At 42.5% G+C, this 18,482-nt stretch overlaps 1 protein-coding gene across 3 annotated transcripts in view; it reads left to right on the top strand.

The window, feature by feature from the left end:
* Positions 1–18,482, top strand: part of LOC117552565 (ephrin type-B receptor 1-B) — a 170,548-nt gene that overhangs the window by 34,226 nt on the left and 117,840 nt on the right. For all 3 annotated transcript variants that reach the window (XM_034226142.1, XM_034226141.1, XM_034226140.1), the window contains exon 2: positions 14,788–14,852. In XM_034226142.1, coding sequence (XP_034082033.1) covers positions 14,788–14,852 — 65 coding nt within the window. The remainder of the gene's footprint in view (positions 1–14,787; positions 14,853–18,482) is intronic.

Here is an 18,482-nt window from a genome sequence, read left to right as displayed (position 1 = left end):
ACATACTGCAGATATTGAATTATATATTTATGGTTCCACACTTGTAACATTTATAAACTGCTGGTACCCCGTGGCCTGGAATAAAAGGCTTTTTATTTAAGCTTTATTTAAGCTTCCTTATTATTCTCTCTACTAAAGGCAATACAGAGAGAACATGTAACAAAGCAATGCTCAATGTTCTTGGATGTAAAAGAGTAAAAAATGGTCAAATCTATTAATATTTGTAAAAAATCATGGAATGTGTGTCCTTCTCTGTATTCAGATTTGATTGAAGTGGCATTCCTAATGCAAATCCTGTTCCGAAATATTTAGTTGAACCCTGTGAGTTGAGCGTTAGTTTTAACATTTGAAATGAAACCGCTCCTTCTGTCTTTTGGGACTCTGCAGGTCGATGGCTTAGACCACATGTGTCAAACTCAAGGCCCGGGGGCCAAATCAGGCCCTTGGTGGATTTAATTTCGGCCCGCAGGATAATTTCTAATTACTATTAGATCTGGCTCGCCGGTATATTGCACGCACACCTTCACTCAAGGATTTCCTCAGCTCAGAGCCTGACCCCAAACATTGATGAACTTGCACCCAAGATGAGATGCCAAATATAAATATAGAAATGTTATTCATTGGGATAAACCCCTTGAGATGCACCATCTCGTTTTCAAGGGGGTCCCGATAATATATCTGGCTTGAGCTAGCATCACAGAGCAGCAAACTGAGTTTACATGGATGTTTCCTTCTGCACTTTTTCTCTCACGACAACAGGGCATCTTTGGTTTGTTCTTTGAGGGAAATAGTTTTTTTGAAGCTGTTGTTGGCCTGTGGAAAAATTTAATCGTAAGAAATGACTCGGGAAAAGCTGCAGATAGAGCCATAAGAAATTAATGCAACTGATTATTTAATGTTGTTTTTATAGGCAATAATTTAAGCTTTGTTTGTTCCAGGTTTAATATGTGCAATAAGTTCATTTCAATAAGTTCTGCAATAAACATTGAACCAGTCCAGCCCTCGACTAGTACCCATTTTTAACTTTGGCCCACTGTGAATTTGAGTTTGACACCCCTGGCTTAGACTGTAACACCTGCAGTCATTATTACTTCTCTGGATCAATATACTACCGCTGTTGTGTCATGATTTTACAATGTTCATTGTCAGATTTAAATCAAGGCTCAAAGTTATGACAAAAAGATGGATGGAGATGATAGCATCAGCTTGACAACGCAGCCTTTAGTTTATACAGTATAACTACGATTGTCTAAATGTTTTTACACAGATTTAGTGACTTCCAGCCTTGCCCACCAATCAGTTTCAAACATATGCCATTAGTGTTAGATATACTTTCTCCTACACACAAACAAAACACCCAAAGGCGCACTTATTTCCTCCAACACAAACACTGTTGCCATTTCCTCTAAAATACATTTGGTCCTGACAGAGTGCTGTTCTCTCCAAACACCTGCAAAGCACTTGTGTCTCCACTCAGAGCTGTTTACACTACCAACAGATACTCACACCCACACAGGACAGGCACCTGCATCTATTTCAACCCAGTGACATACAACTGGAGAAATAATTTACCAGCTTGGAGCAGCTTTTACAGCTGTATGCTGCTTTGTATTTACATGTGCATGTGTGGATGCGTGAATGTGTGTGTTTCTGAGTGTGCAAAGTGAGCAGTGAGAGAGTGTTTTCTGCCACTGCTTCTTCAGCGTGAAGTAAAGAAACTGTGTGAAGTGGGGTCGGCGGCACTACATATTTAACGAGGCTTCTCAGCTCTTTAGCTTCCTTATTTTAGAGCGGCGAGCAGAGTGTCGCACTTTGACTCCTGGAGCACACCTCACATCACAGCAGTGAATAGGCTCATCTCGCGGGGCTGCCAAGTACAGACCTGCCTGAAAGCTTTCTGTTTTTCACTGGGTTAGGGAGGGTGACCACAGGCTGTCACTCTGCATCCAGAAGCTCACCCTCTGATCCTCCCGTGTTGTATCTGTTACATCAGCGATCAACAGACCGTTTGGAAGATCCAAAATGGCAGGTTTTAAAAAAGAGACATAATAGTTGTGTTGGTTGATGAGCAGAAAGGGCCAGAGGGATGGCTGATGTTTGTGCTCTCTTCTAGTGTCACTGGACAGCTGTGACATTTGGGGCTGCGTTCTGGGCCAGAGCTCAAGCACCCGGGCGTCCTGGATGCCAAATCAGATACAGTGTGTGTCTGTATTTGTGTAGGTGGGTGGCAAGAGATCAACATTACCCACACCCTCCCTGTGGCAAAACAGACAGAATGTAATGTGTGTGAAATGTCATTTGCTATCCCAGAAGAGTTTAGTGTTTCACTGAGCTACTGCTTTGCATTCAGAGTGACTCAGAGAAAGAAGGGTGAGGAGGACAGTGAGAGAGCGAGAAATAAAGCAAACAAATTAGTTATTAAAAAAAGGAAACAAGGAAAAGAGTGGGTTGATGATGACAAATAAAAACAACAGCATCAAATGGAAGGACATCTAACACATATTCCTCCTGGAAAAATAAATATATATATCAGCCTTTTCCTCTTTTTACAGTCTCCATTGCCCAACTGTAAAGAAGCCCTAAAAAGCATTGAGAGGGTATGTACTATTTTTCACTGCAGGATGAGAGACCTCCACAGAAATAATCTCAAAAAGGTCTGCCTCACTCTTACTCCCTAGAGGTACAAATTATCTCTCTTTTCTTTCTTCTCTCTCGTTATAAATTCTCATTGGAGAGTCTCACCTGCCTCTGTCATCCTACTGCTATAAGGTCAAGATCCTCTGCTGAAAGTTTTTCTATTAGCCCCGGGACTATTTTATATCGCTTATTCCCTCACTGCTGAACGCAGCCCTGGAGGAAAAACAAAGCCCATCTCCAAAAATATATAGACTTCCCCAGGCATGTGAGCATATGCTGCAAGAAGGTGAATTTAGTGTTGGCTTGTAATGGAAATCATTGTATTTGCTTGAAGGCACTGGAGAGGCCAGTGGCATTTTTTATGGAGATGGATAGCGAGGAATGTAGGGGAGAATGAGAGATGATCTCAACCTGTCTGCGGTCGCCGATAGTTGAGCCAGACTCTCGGGCATTCCCCGCTTATGTACGTGTGTTGTTGGTGAAGGGGTGTGTGTGTATGTGTGTGTGTGGTGGAGCTTCACTAACGAGATCCCAGAAGAACAACCCATTTGTGGTTAAGGGAGTGAGATCACACCGAGCATTTCCTCTCATTCACACCGGCTTAGCCAGCACTGTCCCTGTGGTGAAGCACACACGGCTGGGGAATACCAAACTGAGGCAGCAATTACCTGGATCTCACAACATCGGTCAAGGGAAGACACCAGCTTCATTGAATAACACTTTCCCAATTGCATGTTGGCATATGGGCTTCCGCACACATGTAAGTGCTGGGAAACACACACGCTCACACTCGCAGAAAACAATCATTGATCCATCCCAGTGGCACCCTCTCCCGACAGGGTACGCTAACCGCTGCTCACCGCTGAGACCTCCTCTCAGTGAGAAATAGAAGTGTGTCATATGATTGACTCACTCACACTTCCATATGACTGTTAAATCGTCTTATATGCAAAGTCAATTCAGGCTTAGTGCCTTTTCCGAGCCCCATGGGCGCAGGTGATAATTTGACTTTTATTGAAACTCGGCTCCGCTGGGTTCAAGGTGGTTGAAGGTTGTTCTTTTACTGCCACCGATGAGATGAAGGGAGAGTACAATATAAAACCCTCAAGGCCTTGTCTCTCCACTGTGCTCTCATTTCTGTTTCCCTACCTGCCAATAGGGGAATTACTCAGGACAAACGAGTCAATTCTGTGGTGCATCCAGACATGGTTAACAACAGCGTTTAATACGATTGGTTATAGCTAGCTGGTGTTAGCTTCTGCCCCATGAACACAGTCTTGTTTATTCCTTTTCAGTGGTGCAGTGCCTTATTCTGAGGGAGAAACTAGCCGTGAAAAAAGTGAATAAGTATTGAGTACTTTTTTGGGAAGGCTGTATTCGTGTTTTATTTTTAGGAGAAGTTTAAGTCTTTGCTCTGATAAAGCCAGAGTTTTGAGTTAAACTCTGACAGTGTCCCAATGGTGATGATAGGAGGTACAGCTGGGCTCTGCCGTGTTAAATGGGTTTTGTAAGCATGCATATATCGTGTCTTTCTGTGCACGCACTTTCTTAAATCCTTTTATGCATTTCCTTTTCTGATGTGGCGTGATGTTCATGTCCGTGTTGGGGCAAGACCATTTTGTTCCTGTGTTTTACTGTTCATAAATAATGCAAGTGCCACACACGAGCCAAACATGTTTTTGTACATTTGTGATAGTAAGATAGAAATAGGGTCGGGTGGTTTCCAGGATGTGACTCTTGTGTTCAGCTAAGGTTAGATCCATTTCTGGATAAGATAACACAGGACACTGCCACATGATGCCCCTCCTTCTTTCTTCTTTCTCTCCCTCTATCTCAATCCTGCTCCCTGACCTCCATATTGGCTCCCCATATTACAGGATGGATATCTCAGTGTGTGACAGAAAAGGACAGTCAGTTCCATCAATTTCTTTGCCTTCCTAACCCCAGGAGCTATACAATGCAATAAGGCGTGTCACACTGAGAAGCCTTCAGAGACACTGGGCTTTATTGATTTGTTTACCCGCTAAGTTTTGTGATTATTAACCCATCACACATCAACAGCATGGAAATACACACACACACACACAAAATTATGATAACAAAATAATCGTTTTATTTCGATTACGTTGTTTTCGTAATCGTTGCAAGCCATAATCGTAAATACGATTTAATTGAGCAGCCCTAACACACACACACACACACACACACACACACACACACACACACACACACACACGCACGCACGCATGCACGCACGCACGTACGCACGCACACACACACACACACACACACACACACACACACACACACACACACACACACACACACACACACTGTCTAATTAGAGTGGAGGACAGCAGAGGGGAGATCATTGAGTGACATCATTGTGTTAACTCTGCACTATTTCCAGATCTGCTTCAAAAACAGACATGCTTTAACCCACCCTGTGTAGCCCATAAGCCAAAGCTTTTACTGCTCAATGTCAGCTTCATATAATCCAAATGTGACCTATACCAGGTTCTCTTCTGTCAGCCTACTTATGTCTCGAGCCAGCAGAAGTGATGAAAGGGCTGACTTCTAACTTTCATTATGAGATGTTTGGAAATGTCATAGCTATAGTGGATATACTTCCACTGTAAAGCAGTTCTCCTCATGGGATAAGGTTACATTACATTACCATGTTTTCCCTACATGCTAGCTCTCCAACATAAACAGAGTGTGTTACTTATTTTCATATTCTCGGTTCTAGGAGCAGGGGAGTGTATTTGGCAGTTGTTGTGATGTAAAGAGATACTCCTCGGGGCCTCATGGTTCACGTCAGCAACTCAGCACTTTTAATTTGGGGCATTGATTGAGGAATTCTTTCAGATATGTCATTATGGTGATCACATTTCTGCTTTAAATGTTTTTTTTTGGAAAGAAAGAGGCGTGGGAGCTGCAAAGAGACTATATGACAGTGGGTGGGTGTGGCTGAGTGATTGGGAAGCCAGCCAAAGCCTTCCACAGCCAGTGAACCATAGGGGAGTAGTCTCCCTCTCCCTGAATGCTGTTTTGTAAGGTGAGGAGCATGATAAGAGTTGTAATTACCTAATTTTACTGCAGCAAATTGCCAGGTTTCTTAAAAGCAGACAAGCTGGCTGAGGTAATATCAGCAGTAATGAGTATTGTGATGGTTGTGGGAGGCTAGCACTTCTTCCGTCTGGATTATTGCTTGGTCGCTGCTGCTGCTCTGCTGCTACAGCAAACCTTAGCAGATCCTGGGCTCATTACTGTGAGGTTTAAATGGTTTAATATTGAGTTTCTCAATGTGCTACGTGTTTTGCAACCCAATAAGTGTGTATATTAAGCATTAGGATTAGTACATAATACACATACAAAAATGGGAAATACACTTTTTTTCTGATTTGGATGTACCAAAATGAACCCGTAGCCATAAATGAGGAGCGGTCATATTTCTCCTGTGTGCATCAGGAGCAGAGAGAAAAAAAAGACCTTTGAAATGCCATATCCTTCGTCAGAATGCCGAACACCGTGTTTCACCAGATTATGCTGATATAAATTAACCTTTTCATGGAAATGTTACCCAAACTGTTAAGACTGGAACTGATATGTTCTGAAATATTTGTGGGGATTCAGCTTACATTTATCTGTTTCTAGCATAAAGTCCATATCCCCTTATGGTTAAGCTAAATCTTTGCACCAAACTGCCTTTTTTTGAGAAGGTGATAAGTGGAAGTCTTTGTCGAAAAAGTAATTAGGTTGTTTGCTTAAATTGACCCATAGGATGGGACTAATTCTTGGTTAGATGTGTCGTATCTGTCTCTGGAAATGGTTAGAATGTAGTACAGCATTGTTTTACTCTCCTTTACATCCAGTCAGCTAGAAAATTACTTTGCAGGCATTAAGAAGAAGAATAGAAGAATTGGGAGGGATGAAACCCTCTTTAATGGTCACACATGCAGAGCACACAGCACACACAGTGAAATGTGTTCTCTGCTTTTAACCCATCCTAGTACCAGGAGTCTAGTACTAGGAGCAGTGGGCAGCTATTGTACAGCGCCCGGGGAGCAATGGGAGTGAGGGGGAAGGGGGGTGTCCGGTGCCTTGCTCAAGGGCACCACGGCAGGAGGTGAACTGGGACCTCTCCAAGTAGAAGTCCACACTCCATATTTAGGTCTGGTCGGGGACTTGAACCGGCGACCCTACGGCTCACAGTCCAAGCCCCTACTGACTGAGCCACTGCCGAAGAAGAGATAGGACGTTTATTTAAGATGCAGTTGAGAAAGAAGTGTGTGTGTGAGAGAGTGTGTGTGTTAGGGATGCATACCGGTATCCGGTATTACCGAAATACCGGTTACTGGTGGCTACGGTAAAAAAGAAGAAAAAAAAAAAAAGATTTACATTAATTTTAAAAGTGAGTCCGTGGCCCGTGATGGCGGGTGTTATAAATTAGATTGCATAATCGTTTTTCTTTATATTTTATGTATTTTTCATTGTTTGTTCAATACTAGAAAGGTAAAAGTCCCACAAATGAACTGTGATGGGATTTGTTTTCTCTCACCAGTGAAGGTAAATGTTGATTTTAGGGATGAGATTTGTTTGTTTGTGCAATGCCGAGATCTCATGACCATTATTCTATTATGTATTTGTTCTCTAGTCGAATCTCAGGTTTAACATTAATTATAACGGTGCTATAACGGTCTGTTTGCATTGACAAGATGTGCTATTCACGCGGCACACCTGATGGCGGGTGTTATAAAAGATATTCCATAATCGGTTTTCTTCATATTTTTTATGTATTTTTTATTGTTTGTTCAGTACTAAAAGGTTCAAGAAGTCCCACAATTGAATTTAATATTCATTTGACATGTTAACTATATCGTAAAGCGCTTCATGGGAGTAATTGTGGGATGATACATTTTCAAAGTATCACGATATGTATCGGTTGAGTATCGGTATCGTTCAGTGGTATCGGTATCGATATCGGTATCGTAAAAAAGTCAACGATATGAATCCCTAGACTGTGTGTGCCTGTGTGTGTGTGTGAGTAAATATTTATTTTGTAATAAGCACAGGTCAATGGGTCAGAAGAGAGAGCCTTGTATAAAAGCCGGGAGATCCTAAGCACAGTATATTGTGTTTTTTGGGTGTGTCCCCTCTTCTCCTTATCCTGCATAGAGCTCATGCAGGAAGTGAACCAAACCCCCATGTAGCCTATCATTAACCGCAGGCAGAGAGAAAGAAAGATAAGGGGAAGTATTAGAAGCGAGAAGGCAGAAAAATAGACTCGGTAGAAGTGAAGAAGATGAAAGACGGTGGTAAATGGAGAGTGAAGAAACGCGTGGAAAAGAGGAGGAAAAAGGATGCGCTGGGATTACACTGAGGGAGGGCGAGGGAGAAAACGGATGGATGCGTGGGACAGGGAAGAGGGAGGAGAAGAAGGTGGAGGTAAAGAGAGAGCGAGCGAGAGGGCTGGGTGGTGGGGTTATGATGAATTAAAGATGACACTCTCCGGCAGCCTGGTTTCTAAAGATCACTCTGTCTGCTAATGTAATGTTAATGAATGCAAATGATGTGCCTAACCTCTCTCCCCTGACCAGGAGAGAGGGAATGGGTGGGAGAGAAAGAGAGAGAGAACACGGGCAGAAGAAAAGGAGGGAGAAAGAGAGAGGTGTGAAGTGTGCGTATGTGTGGTGAGGGGGTTGCATAATTGTTTCTGTTGCAAAGCTGAATGAGCGAGTGACCATGACGATATGATTAGATACGTGAGCTTGTTGTGATTTCTTGTTCCCCCTCCACAGCAACTGTATTGCAAACCGGTAAGAGGGAAAGAGAGCGGCTGCTGTGCCGCAAGGTTGAATCTTAAGTTGTATGTGATGTGGCAGCCCAGATGTGTAAGGCCAAGAGAATGTCACCTTGCTGTGATGATAGGATAATTCCATCAGGTTGTGCAGATACTGCATGTTTATTCATTTCCCTGTCTTGTGAGGCATTCTTGCTAACATCTGCTGCTGATCCTACTCTAGCTTCTGTAAGTCCCCTCTTCTGTCTTCTCTCAGCTCTATTGGCTGTGTCTCTTGTCCCTGAAGCTGACCTGGTCTTCTTTCATGCTGACAATGTTATTTTCACTCAGCCAAAGCGAGTGTCTATAAGCCCAGAACACTGTTAATACATTTGTGTGTGTATGCAATCTGTGCTTTGTGAGCCTGTTCACTTATTCCCTCTGTGGCTCACCGATGCGGTATCCCATCACTCCCAGTTTATGTCTCAAAGGATGGCAGATTATTTTCTGTTCAATTTTCAAATGAGCGACATTGTCATTTCTGTCTTCAGGGAGACATGGAAGTAACATTTTTATTTTGATACATTCCTGTTGACTTCTCTGTATCTTCTATTTAAAGTGAAAAGCCTTCACTTTGAGTGACAAGGCTTTAGTGTGGCACAGATTAGAGAAGTCATACATCTGTGTTCACACGGATTGTCTTCTCTGTTGAACATGGTGACTCAATCAAAGACATCTCCTCTTTCATACTCTTTTTACCCTGAAGCAGTGATCTGACATAAACCCAGTCACCGTGTTTTAAATCAGCTCAATGCTGTCAACCATGTTGGACTTGAGCTGGTCCTGTTTTCCAGTCCAATACCCACTCTTTCTTGTGTGATTTCCCAGGTTGATGGGAGTGAATAGTGTCCGTGTGACAGACTTCCACACGATTTGTTCAGAAATGACTTCAGTGTGTCAAAAATTTTCCCTTTTTATTCATAAATCCCCTGAGTGGACGGCTGATTAGTTGGGGAGAAGCAGCAGCCTTTACTCATGTTTGTTTGTCACTTTGTGTTCAGCCTCATATTAAGATGCCAGGCTCAGCAGGCTACCACAGGGCTTCATCATTGTTAAGTGCTCATTTCAATCCCGCTGATTTCTCATCTTGGTTTTTCATCTCTGTCTTTTCCTCTGTCTGTCTATTCCCCTTCGATACCCCCTGTCTTTGTCTTCACATCTTGATTCCATTTCTAAGAAAAGATAAACCCCTCTTAAAAAATGCTGTTCAAGACCCTCGGATCTGATATCAGTGTGTCGCTACAATCACAAAGAGTAGGCCCTCTCAGCCCAGCATCCATCATCTGGACATGATTGTCTCATTGAATTACAAAGTGCACCCGCATCCTTGAACAGGAGACCGTTGTGGGGGGGGGTATTGGGTAGGGAAATCCGCAGAGAATGGCCTGCCATATTGATTAAGGAACCAGGGAGCTTGAGAGAGGCGCTTTAGCACATGTTCTATCGACCAGCAGCCATACAATCATACAGACATGGCAACAAAGGGGGGGAATTATAGAGACGTGTTGTGATTCTGACCTGTAAACTGAGGAATTAAAATCAGACATAGAGGCTCAAAGAAGGAGGAGAGACTGGCGCATCCACTTATTCCGCTATGTTTCGCTGAATTCTCATGTATAGTTGTTATTTGCCCAAATTGCAAACATAATGCAATCATGTGTGTGCATGTGATGTATCATGCGACTGCTTGCTGACGTGTAATTGTGTGAAGAGGGCTGCCTTATCGATCTGTAGAGCAAGGCCCCATCAATGTTTAATGCAGTCTCTCTCGCTTTTTCATTTCTCTGCCTCCCTCTCTCTATCCCTCTCTCTGTATCTGTGGAAACAGCCTACCATTTGGTATTGATCTGCCACTTGCTGCTAATGAGAAGGAGCTGTGCTTTCTGGCAATGGAAGCTAGGCCCTCCGTTGAGCCTTGATTTTGGCTCGGCTTGTGACTTCTGGGTTTTGACGAGAACACTGGGAGTGTATCAGCTTTAGCGAGCCATACACAATGAGCCAAACCACATCCGTTATATGTTTGAGAGTAACTAATATTCTGCGATGTAGTCACAATACATCCCCCAGCCTTGCAGCTCTTTGAATCTATACCAGGCAAGCTACCCTGACACCTACAAGCTATTGTTTTCCAATTGATTTATGACTTAGTCAACATTAAGCTCTCTATGTTAATAATTTTCCCACAGACTGAACTGCTAGTGAACCTGGCAGTGTTTAATTTATTGGAGCTTGCAGGTGGAGCTGACATAGCAGAATATGAATGCAGGAGAAAACACTCTGGGCTACCCTCCAAACATAAGGGACTACAGCTAGTTGTTGTCTTTTTGTCTAAGGATAGAGGGTGTCGTTGTTCTCATACTGATATTCTGAACAATCTGTGCTGTTGTATTTGCTGTAAAGTGTCTCTACTGTAGGCTAATTTTATTATATGTACAGCACTTTGGCTCGACCAAAAATCGTTTATAAATGTGCTATATAAATAAAACTTGATTTGATTTGATTCCCTGTCTTCCAAATGACTTGGTAAAAACTGATGGGAGAGATAGTAACAGGATGTGCGGTCAGACTTTACTGCGATTGGAATCAGCGAGACATGGAAAGGGAGGACAAATTGTTTAAGGGTGTCTTATAGGCTAAGCTGAGGAGTAATGGAGCATTCAATTCCTGGATCCCAAATACAGTGAGGAAAGATAAGTCAAAGGAAATATGTTTTTCAACTACTTAAAATGCAAATTTACAGTTACTAGACAACACAAAAAAAAATCTATATATACAAATAAATGTATCTGTGTCATATGTATTTAAAAATGACCAGAAGTCAATCTGATAATGTTTCCTTTAAAACAGTAATGATATGTTGCTATGAACCTAATTGTTTTTCGCAGCTTAGGTCATTTAATAAATTATAATTTCAACAATAAACCTGAATTTGCCATAAAAGAGCTGGCTTATCCAATTAATGTGGGTTGCTTGTTTTAAAAGGAATCTCTTCAAATCCACTTATGATTAAATGGATGAATGGTCCACATAACAGCTAATTTAAAACTCACACACATACACGTACACAAGGGACATTTTCCAAATCCCCAGTGCCAGTGGACAGGTGTGTGAGCCTCGGCATGACGGCTGTGCGAGTCCCACCCTGTTGCTAATAACCACTTAGCATACTCCATTCACTCATCTGCTACTCTGATATTCTGCTAATGGTGGACATTAGGTCACATGATATGGCTCATCCAGCCCTCCCAAGGGCCTTTGACCTTTTTTTTGCTTCCTACCCTCGCCATCTTGCACCTCCTTCCCCCTTCCTTGCTTTTAAAAGGAAATGGGAAATGGTCTACCAAGTGCCCGTGTGATTTGACTAAAGCTTCTGTGATTTCCCCTGAGAAAGGGTTGGCAGTCCCCACAACGCTGGCTGGCGCTTAGGGTTGTTTCATGCTCCTATCTCCCCAGCTGACAGCGAGTCGCACAGGCAGGCAGGCAGGCTGGAGCTAGCTGGCTGACTGTGGAAACTAGACAAGGCAGATCTTAGGGAAATTGAAATACTCTGATGGAAGCTGGTGTGAACAAGACTGTCACTGTAGGGGTACACAGAAAATTGCTCTCTGAGTTGGCTGGTGAATGTGTGACTGCGTGTGTATGTGTGTGTATGTGCTCAGCATGTGTGTCCGTTTGTGGCTTAATGTGTATCTGTGTAAGTGCTTGTGTGTGCAGCTGAATTACCTAGGCTAATTGGTTTCATGTCTGAGGACAGTTTCTCCCAGTAAGTGGAGATTGAGAATTAAAAGCCTCTTTCTTTCCTACCGGTGGCTTGTCACTCATCCTCTGTGTACTTGTTTTTTACCAAGACCACTTGAACTGCAGATGACAGGCTTCGAGTGCTCCATCATTTGGAATGATTTCCAAATCACTGCAAGTTCAGTCAGATTCCAAGTAAGCAACAGCTGGTGGTGTGTGCTTCCTGTGGAGGAGTAGGTAAAGGGAGGGTGCTTAGGGCTGAAACCTCTTCTTGAACAAGTACAGCGTCTGCTGGTTGTGTCTTTGCATTCAATCAGAGTGAGATTTCTCTCTTATCAACGACACGTGTGGGCGTCGCTAGCCAACCGTTGCTGTGATAGTGGAAGACTTCCAAGCCAAAGACACCAACCGCCGTTGCTCTGAAAATCCCCACACAACCTGCTTATCTACCAGAGATCACTCAGACATACCATTCACTCCTCTGTCTCTGTTTTTTATCTCTCTGGCCACAACAGACTCTACTCAGGGCATGTTGTGGCAGGGGACATAAAAAAAATATTAAATATGCCCTGGTTCACTCTCAATAAGAGGGAAGGTTTAAGCCAGAAATAAACTGTCAGTAACCGGGGATATTATGAATTTATCATTACACTGCTAAGGCCAACATGTCATCCAGTCCATCACTCTATAAATCTATCTGTGTGTGAGAGAGAGGAGCATGATCGACCAGTCATACTTCTCTCTTCTTTCCTCTATCAGGTTTCCACATTTCAGTCTGTCAACAGGGCAGATATTAATGAAAACGGGGATGACAAACTTCATTGGGGAACTGCCAAACGTATTTGTCTAAGATGTGTCACTGAGGATTAGTAAGAGGTAATCTTTGTCTTATATTACATAGACATGGGGCCAGATAAGACACCTTGTGTAATACAAGTCGAAAGTGAGATAGATAAATTCTCTAAAACTGTTCCCCTATGACAGATCTTTCTTTCAGAGGCCATAACTTTTTATTGTTTCATTTTTGTTTGCAACCAGAGCGCGATATAGTAATACAAGGTGCATCTTGAGATTCAGTAAAAATACTCAGAAAATCCCAGAGAAACACAAGACATCTTTGCCCCTTGTCAATAAAGTAGGGCTGTCAGTCGATCAAAAATATTTAATCGCGATTGATCGGACATGTTTTATCTGTTCTAAATGCCTTTTTGAAGTTTTTAATACTCTTATCAACATATGAGTGGACAAATATGCTTTATGCAAATGTTTGTTTATTATCATTTGAACAATGACAAATATTCTCATGAATATTTTCAATACAACAACCTGGAACCTCTCTCTCTCTCTTCACTCTCTCCCAACCCTGTGTACTTCTTTGCACTGAGCCAGTTGCTCAAACAGACAAGCCTGTTTACAGTTGTCGGCGAAATGCCGCTCCTCTGTCATCACAACAGTCAAAGCATGAGACTGAAGTTCACTGTGGGTCAGAATAATGCGCTGTGATGTGCAGTCGACACGTTGGATGCGATCCGAATTATCTAACGCCCCTCGTCCTCCACAATGTTAAGCTGTAGCCACCCATTTAGCTATCGCTGTTGTTGTCCAGGCGTCTTTTGATGCGTCTCCCCGACAAACTTTCACGCGTGGTCTGCCACAAGCGAGCGGCAGGAGCGGGGCTGTCAGCATCAGCTGTGTGCTTGGCTTGCTGTTTAAAACACCTTTTTTGTATCCATATCTCTCGCTAGAATCTCCCACCATCCAACTAACAACAACGTCAAGCCTTTGGGCTCTGAAACTACGGGAAGGGCCGAGGACAAATACACATGGGTTAATCGCACGTTACAAATAATTAGTTATTAACGCGTTAAATTGACAGCCCTACAATAAAGCTCTCTCAATACTACACATTTTGGAAACATATATATTTTATAACCGTGGTTTGAGAAGAACTGACACAAACAGTATTGGGATCTCTGCCAAACTAGTTTCCATTGTATGTCCTCACTCAGAGTAAACACACTGCAAAGGCCTCGTCTTGGAGGGCTCCCTCTGCATTTGTGAATCCGTTTTTTGTGTAAACAATGTGACACATTTTAGCACTAACATACAATCACATGCAAACCCATGCTGTGTTACTCATGTGCACTCGGACAAATACAACCACATCCACTCCAATGCATGCACACGCCCGCACACGGACAAAGGCAGGATGCACACACTGGTTGTCCTGCTCACACAGAGAGAACACAATACAAAGCACAGCATTTAACAGTATGACAGAGGCTCTCAGACATTCCTTCCAGCAAAAGTGCCAACGCTTTGTTTCCATGTCTCTTGTCTTAACTGAAGTCTTGCAGAGATGGATGAAGCGCTGTGAAGTATCCATCTCATCTCTGTGCATCAATGATAGTGTCAAGTGTCATTGTGCTATATACATTTAAAAAAATAAAGATTGAGAAGTGATCACTGGGGCTTGAATGCAGTTCAACTCTGTGGAATGATACTCAAAATAGCTTTTCTGAGGCTAACCACTGTCTTCCTCTCTCTCTCTCCCTCTTCCTTCGCTGCAGAGACCGTGATGGACACTCGGGTGGCCACAGCTGAACTGGGCTGGACAGCATATCCAAATACTGGGGTGAGTCAGATATTGCTAAGACTTAAGCATGCTGGGTAAAAAACTGTGCAAACTATTTCTGATGGGGAAAAGATACGGTGATATGTAACATGAAACACAGTGCACGTACAGTTCTACAACCAGACAGACAAATAGGCAGGAAGGCATTCAGGATGGGAGTATAGACAAAGTAGTGCCCAATGTAGCTCCTATTATGGGTATTATTTTCTCTCTGTCCCAGCTCATAATGGCTTAATGACATAATGGGCCCACCTAAGCCCCAGAATACAGTACCTAAGTCCCTTTAAATGGAGGCTGGGGGATACCATAGACATAATGATACTGTAATGATACATTTATGCAGGGAAGTGGAGGTATTAGCATGAAACGGGGGAGGAGGAGCTAAGAAGATGGAAACGCTCAGGGCTTTGTCAGATTTTTGGAGAACTATTTTCAACTTTCAGGTAGTTTCATGCACATGAAAGCGTTGGAAATGGAAGAAAGTGCAAAGTCATCTGAATCGGAACAGGTTTATTTTTTTTCTGAAAGAATCACAGTATCAAAAGTATGATTGCCCTATTACACTAATGGATTTAAAGACCATTTTAGGGCCTTGTTCTCTTTTCCCTAATTCAATATTTTAAGCTCCATAGACTAACACTGATAGCATGAATCTGGCAAGAGCCATCCAGGACAGACAATGACTCTTTCCTTCATTTTCTGGGTCTGTAGGTCTTTATGAGGCATTTAACACGCGTGTAAAGGGAGGTTTTATTGCTCTTAAACAGAGCTTTGCCTCTGTTTGAACATTGGAGAGTGTGGCGGTCCACATTTCCTTTAGTTTCCCTAAAGGAGTATTATCTAAAATAACCAGGACCATGGAATAACCAGAGAGATTGTTTATGTGTATACAAATGTATGTTTGTGTGTGCATGTGTATTATATTTTCCCTCACCAAATATAGTTTTGTAATATAATTGTTTTCAAATTTTAATTATTAGTTGGGTCCACACTTACATAATAAGTATGCAATGGAATAAACATGATTTTTAAATAATGGATCAGCCTCACACTGTCAATTTATTTGTGTGAAGAGGAAGTATCTAGTAACTAGAGACATCTACAGTTCTATTTCCAGTAAAGCCTGTTCAGTTCAGCATGCCTCCAGGCACACAGAGCCTCCTGTCTGTGTTGAGCAGAGTTTTTTAAGCTTCTCCTGGTGCAAAGGTTCAGGCACAGAGAGACCTGCTGTAGGGAGAATACACTCATACCACTCAATGGAAGAACTGAGCATGCTCCATAGCTGCTTTGACCTTGCTGAAAGTGTGTGAGTGATGCTGGGTAGACATTCACACACGCACACAAAATTCTAATTCACAAAATGTTATATAATGGACATATATGGCGAAAGGTCAATCTCATATCCATGGCTGTAGTAGGCTATAATAAGGTGAACATTGGTGTCTATTTAAAGATACAGAATGTGTTAGCCATGTGAATACTTGTATAACTACACTTACATATTTTTTATTTATTTTAATAGTACTGGATTTGTTTGTATTTGTAAGTGGTCAATTTATTTGTCTTTGTTAACCTGGTAACTGCCTCTCTAACACACACAACAAGAAAAAGGGCACACTCACACAAGAGTTGTCCCTTTGCTATTAAATACATCTCATTACTTTCTTTTGGTAACTTATCCTTCTGGAGTTTATACGAAGTGTGTGTGTGTGTGTGTGTGTGTGTGTGTGTGTGTGTGTGTGTGTGTGTGTGTGTGTGTGTGTGTGTGTGTTTGGCTGACCTAGGGGGTTAATTTTGAAGGATTGCAGAAGCAGTGTCATTAGTTCCAGCGGTGTAAACACAAGGACATATCAGGGTTGGCCATGTGAATGTATAATGGAGCGGCAATATGCGGATGCACACTCCCCTGTTTGCCTCTGCCGTAAGCCGAGGAGGGCTCAGAAGGAAAACAGATGTGTACAGCAAACAATATGACAATATATTTTAATAATGTACATTTTCGCTCCATCTTTCTCTGTTGTTTCATTTCAGTTGGATATATTCCACTTTTCCCCTCTGTGGACTTTCCCCTCCCATTACTTTTTTCTCTGTGTCTGTCTCCCCTTTCGAGTCATTCCTGACTTTCTTTCTTACCGTCTGTTTTCCTTTCATGCACACCTACCTAAGGAAAATACAGAGTCTCACATGCCCTCAACTGTGCCATGTTTTCACGTGACGGACAACCTGTTTTCTGAAACCTCATTTAAATGATGAACCTGGTTTTTCTTCATTAGGCTTTCAAAGAAAATCTAACAAACTATTTATGTAAAAAAACCTCTTTACCCAAGTTTGACCAAACTTTAAAGTTATCTCACTTTAGTTGTGGACATAAATGTGTTTTCTCACAGTATCTGGTTTCAGTGTGAACAATGTATGTACAGCAAAGTGAAGTAGAAGAAGAGCAAGTGTTTGTTCTCTAGGTGTTTTTAAAGAAATGCTGCAAAAGGTGTTTGAAATACATGCCAGAAGAAGAAGAAGTCTCTTTTTCTCTTTTTTTCCTTATACTCTTCCCTGTTTTAACTTGAAATGTTTTTATGTTGCCAAAACAGGGTAATAACCTGGAAATAAAACACTTTTTTTTTATTGATCAAAACTTAAAACAATTTTAAAAAGTAATTTTTCTTCATATTCTTTAATGACTTGGTATGGGAGTTAGAACAAATGTGTTTTGCTGGATGGCGTTTGGGGGAGTGGGGAAGAGAGGAAAGGGCAAAGAGTGTGGGATGAAAGGAGCTGTGAGAAGAGATGTAGAAGTTATGTCGGAGCAGCTGAAAAGGGTTGCAGGATCAGGAACAGGGTTGAAAAGGAGGGGATTAGGAAAACTGGAGCGAGAGGGTAAGAGATCAACTTTGTGTGAACAGGACTAAAAAAAGGCAGCCGTGCAGAACTTCAATATGGGTGTGCGTGTGGAAGAGAGCTTGGGTTAACTTGTGACTCTGGGAGGTCACAGACAGAGTTCAGGCTTTAAGGTGAGAGCCTTGAGGGGAGGGGTGTTGGGGGGTTAAGGGGTATTAAGGGCGGCGGTGGCTGCGCTGACAGGCTGTGTGGGTGTTGTCAAGCGTGAAGAAACAGGACAGGTTGGTGAGGGGCTTGGGAAAGAGAGGGATAAAGAATTTGCCAAGTGAGCAGGCAGGGGGAGAGCAGGACAAACATCGGGGGACACAACAGACACGACAAGGTACTGGGAGTTAGACAGAAGCTGAAAGATGAAGAGATTTGAGAGAAATCCCTTTGGTTGGAACAGGTGCATAAGAAGGGATTAAGAACAGAATGGGTCTAACCCGGACCTGCTTGTGTTTGTCACTTTCTTGTAATTCCACATGTGGACTTGTGTGTGCTCAGGTTAATGTTCAAGAGCCTGAGTTCTGTGTTGCAAATCTGCGTCTGCACATTTGAGCAAGCACAAGTGCTCTTTCTGGTGGTGACACATTTTTGACGGTGCCCAGCCTGGGCTTAAGCAAAGCTCCTGTGAGCGTTAACTGGACAGGTGCAGCACACACTCAGCGATTCCTAAAGAGCACCGATAGATCCATAACAGGCATCTCACCATCTGCTGACCAGACTCAATACACCTCAATTATTCATATCCTG

The sequence above is a fragment of the Gymnodraco acuticeps genome, unplaced genomic scaffold (genome assembly GCF_902827175.1).
Source record: "Gymnodraco acuticeps unplaced genomic scaffold, fGymAcu1.1, whole genome shotgun sequence".
NCBI classification, from domain to species: Eukaryota; Metazoa; Chordata; class Actinopteri; order Perciformes; family Bathydraconidae; genus Gymnodraco; species Gymnodraco acuticeps.
This window is presented reverse-complemented; position numbering and strand designations above follow the sequence as displayed.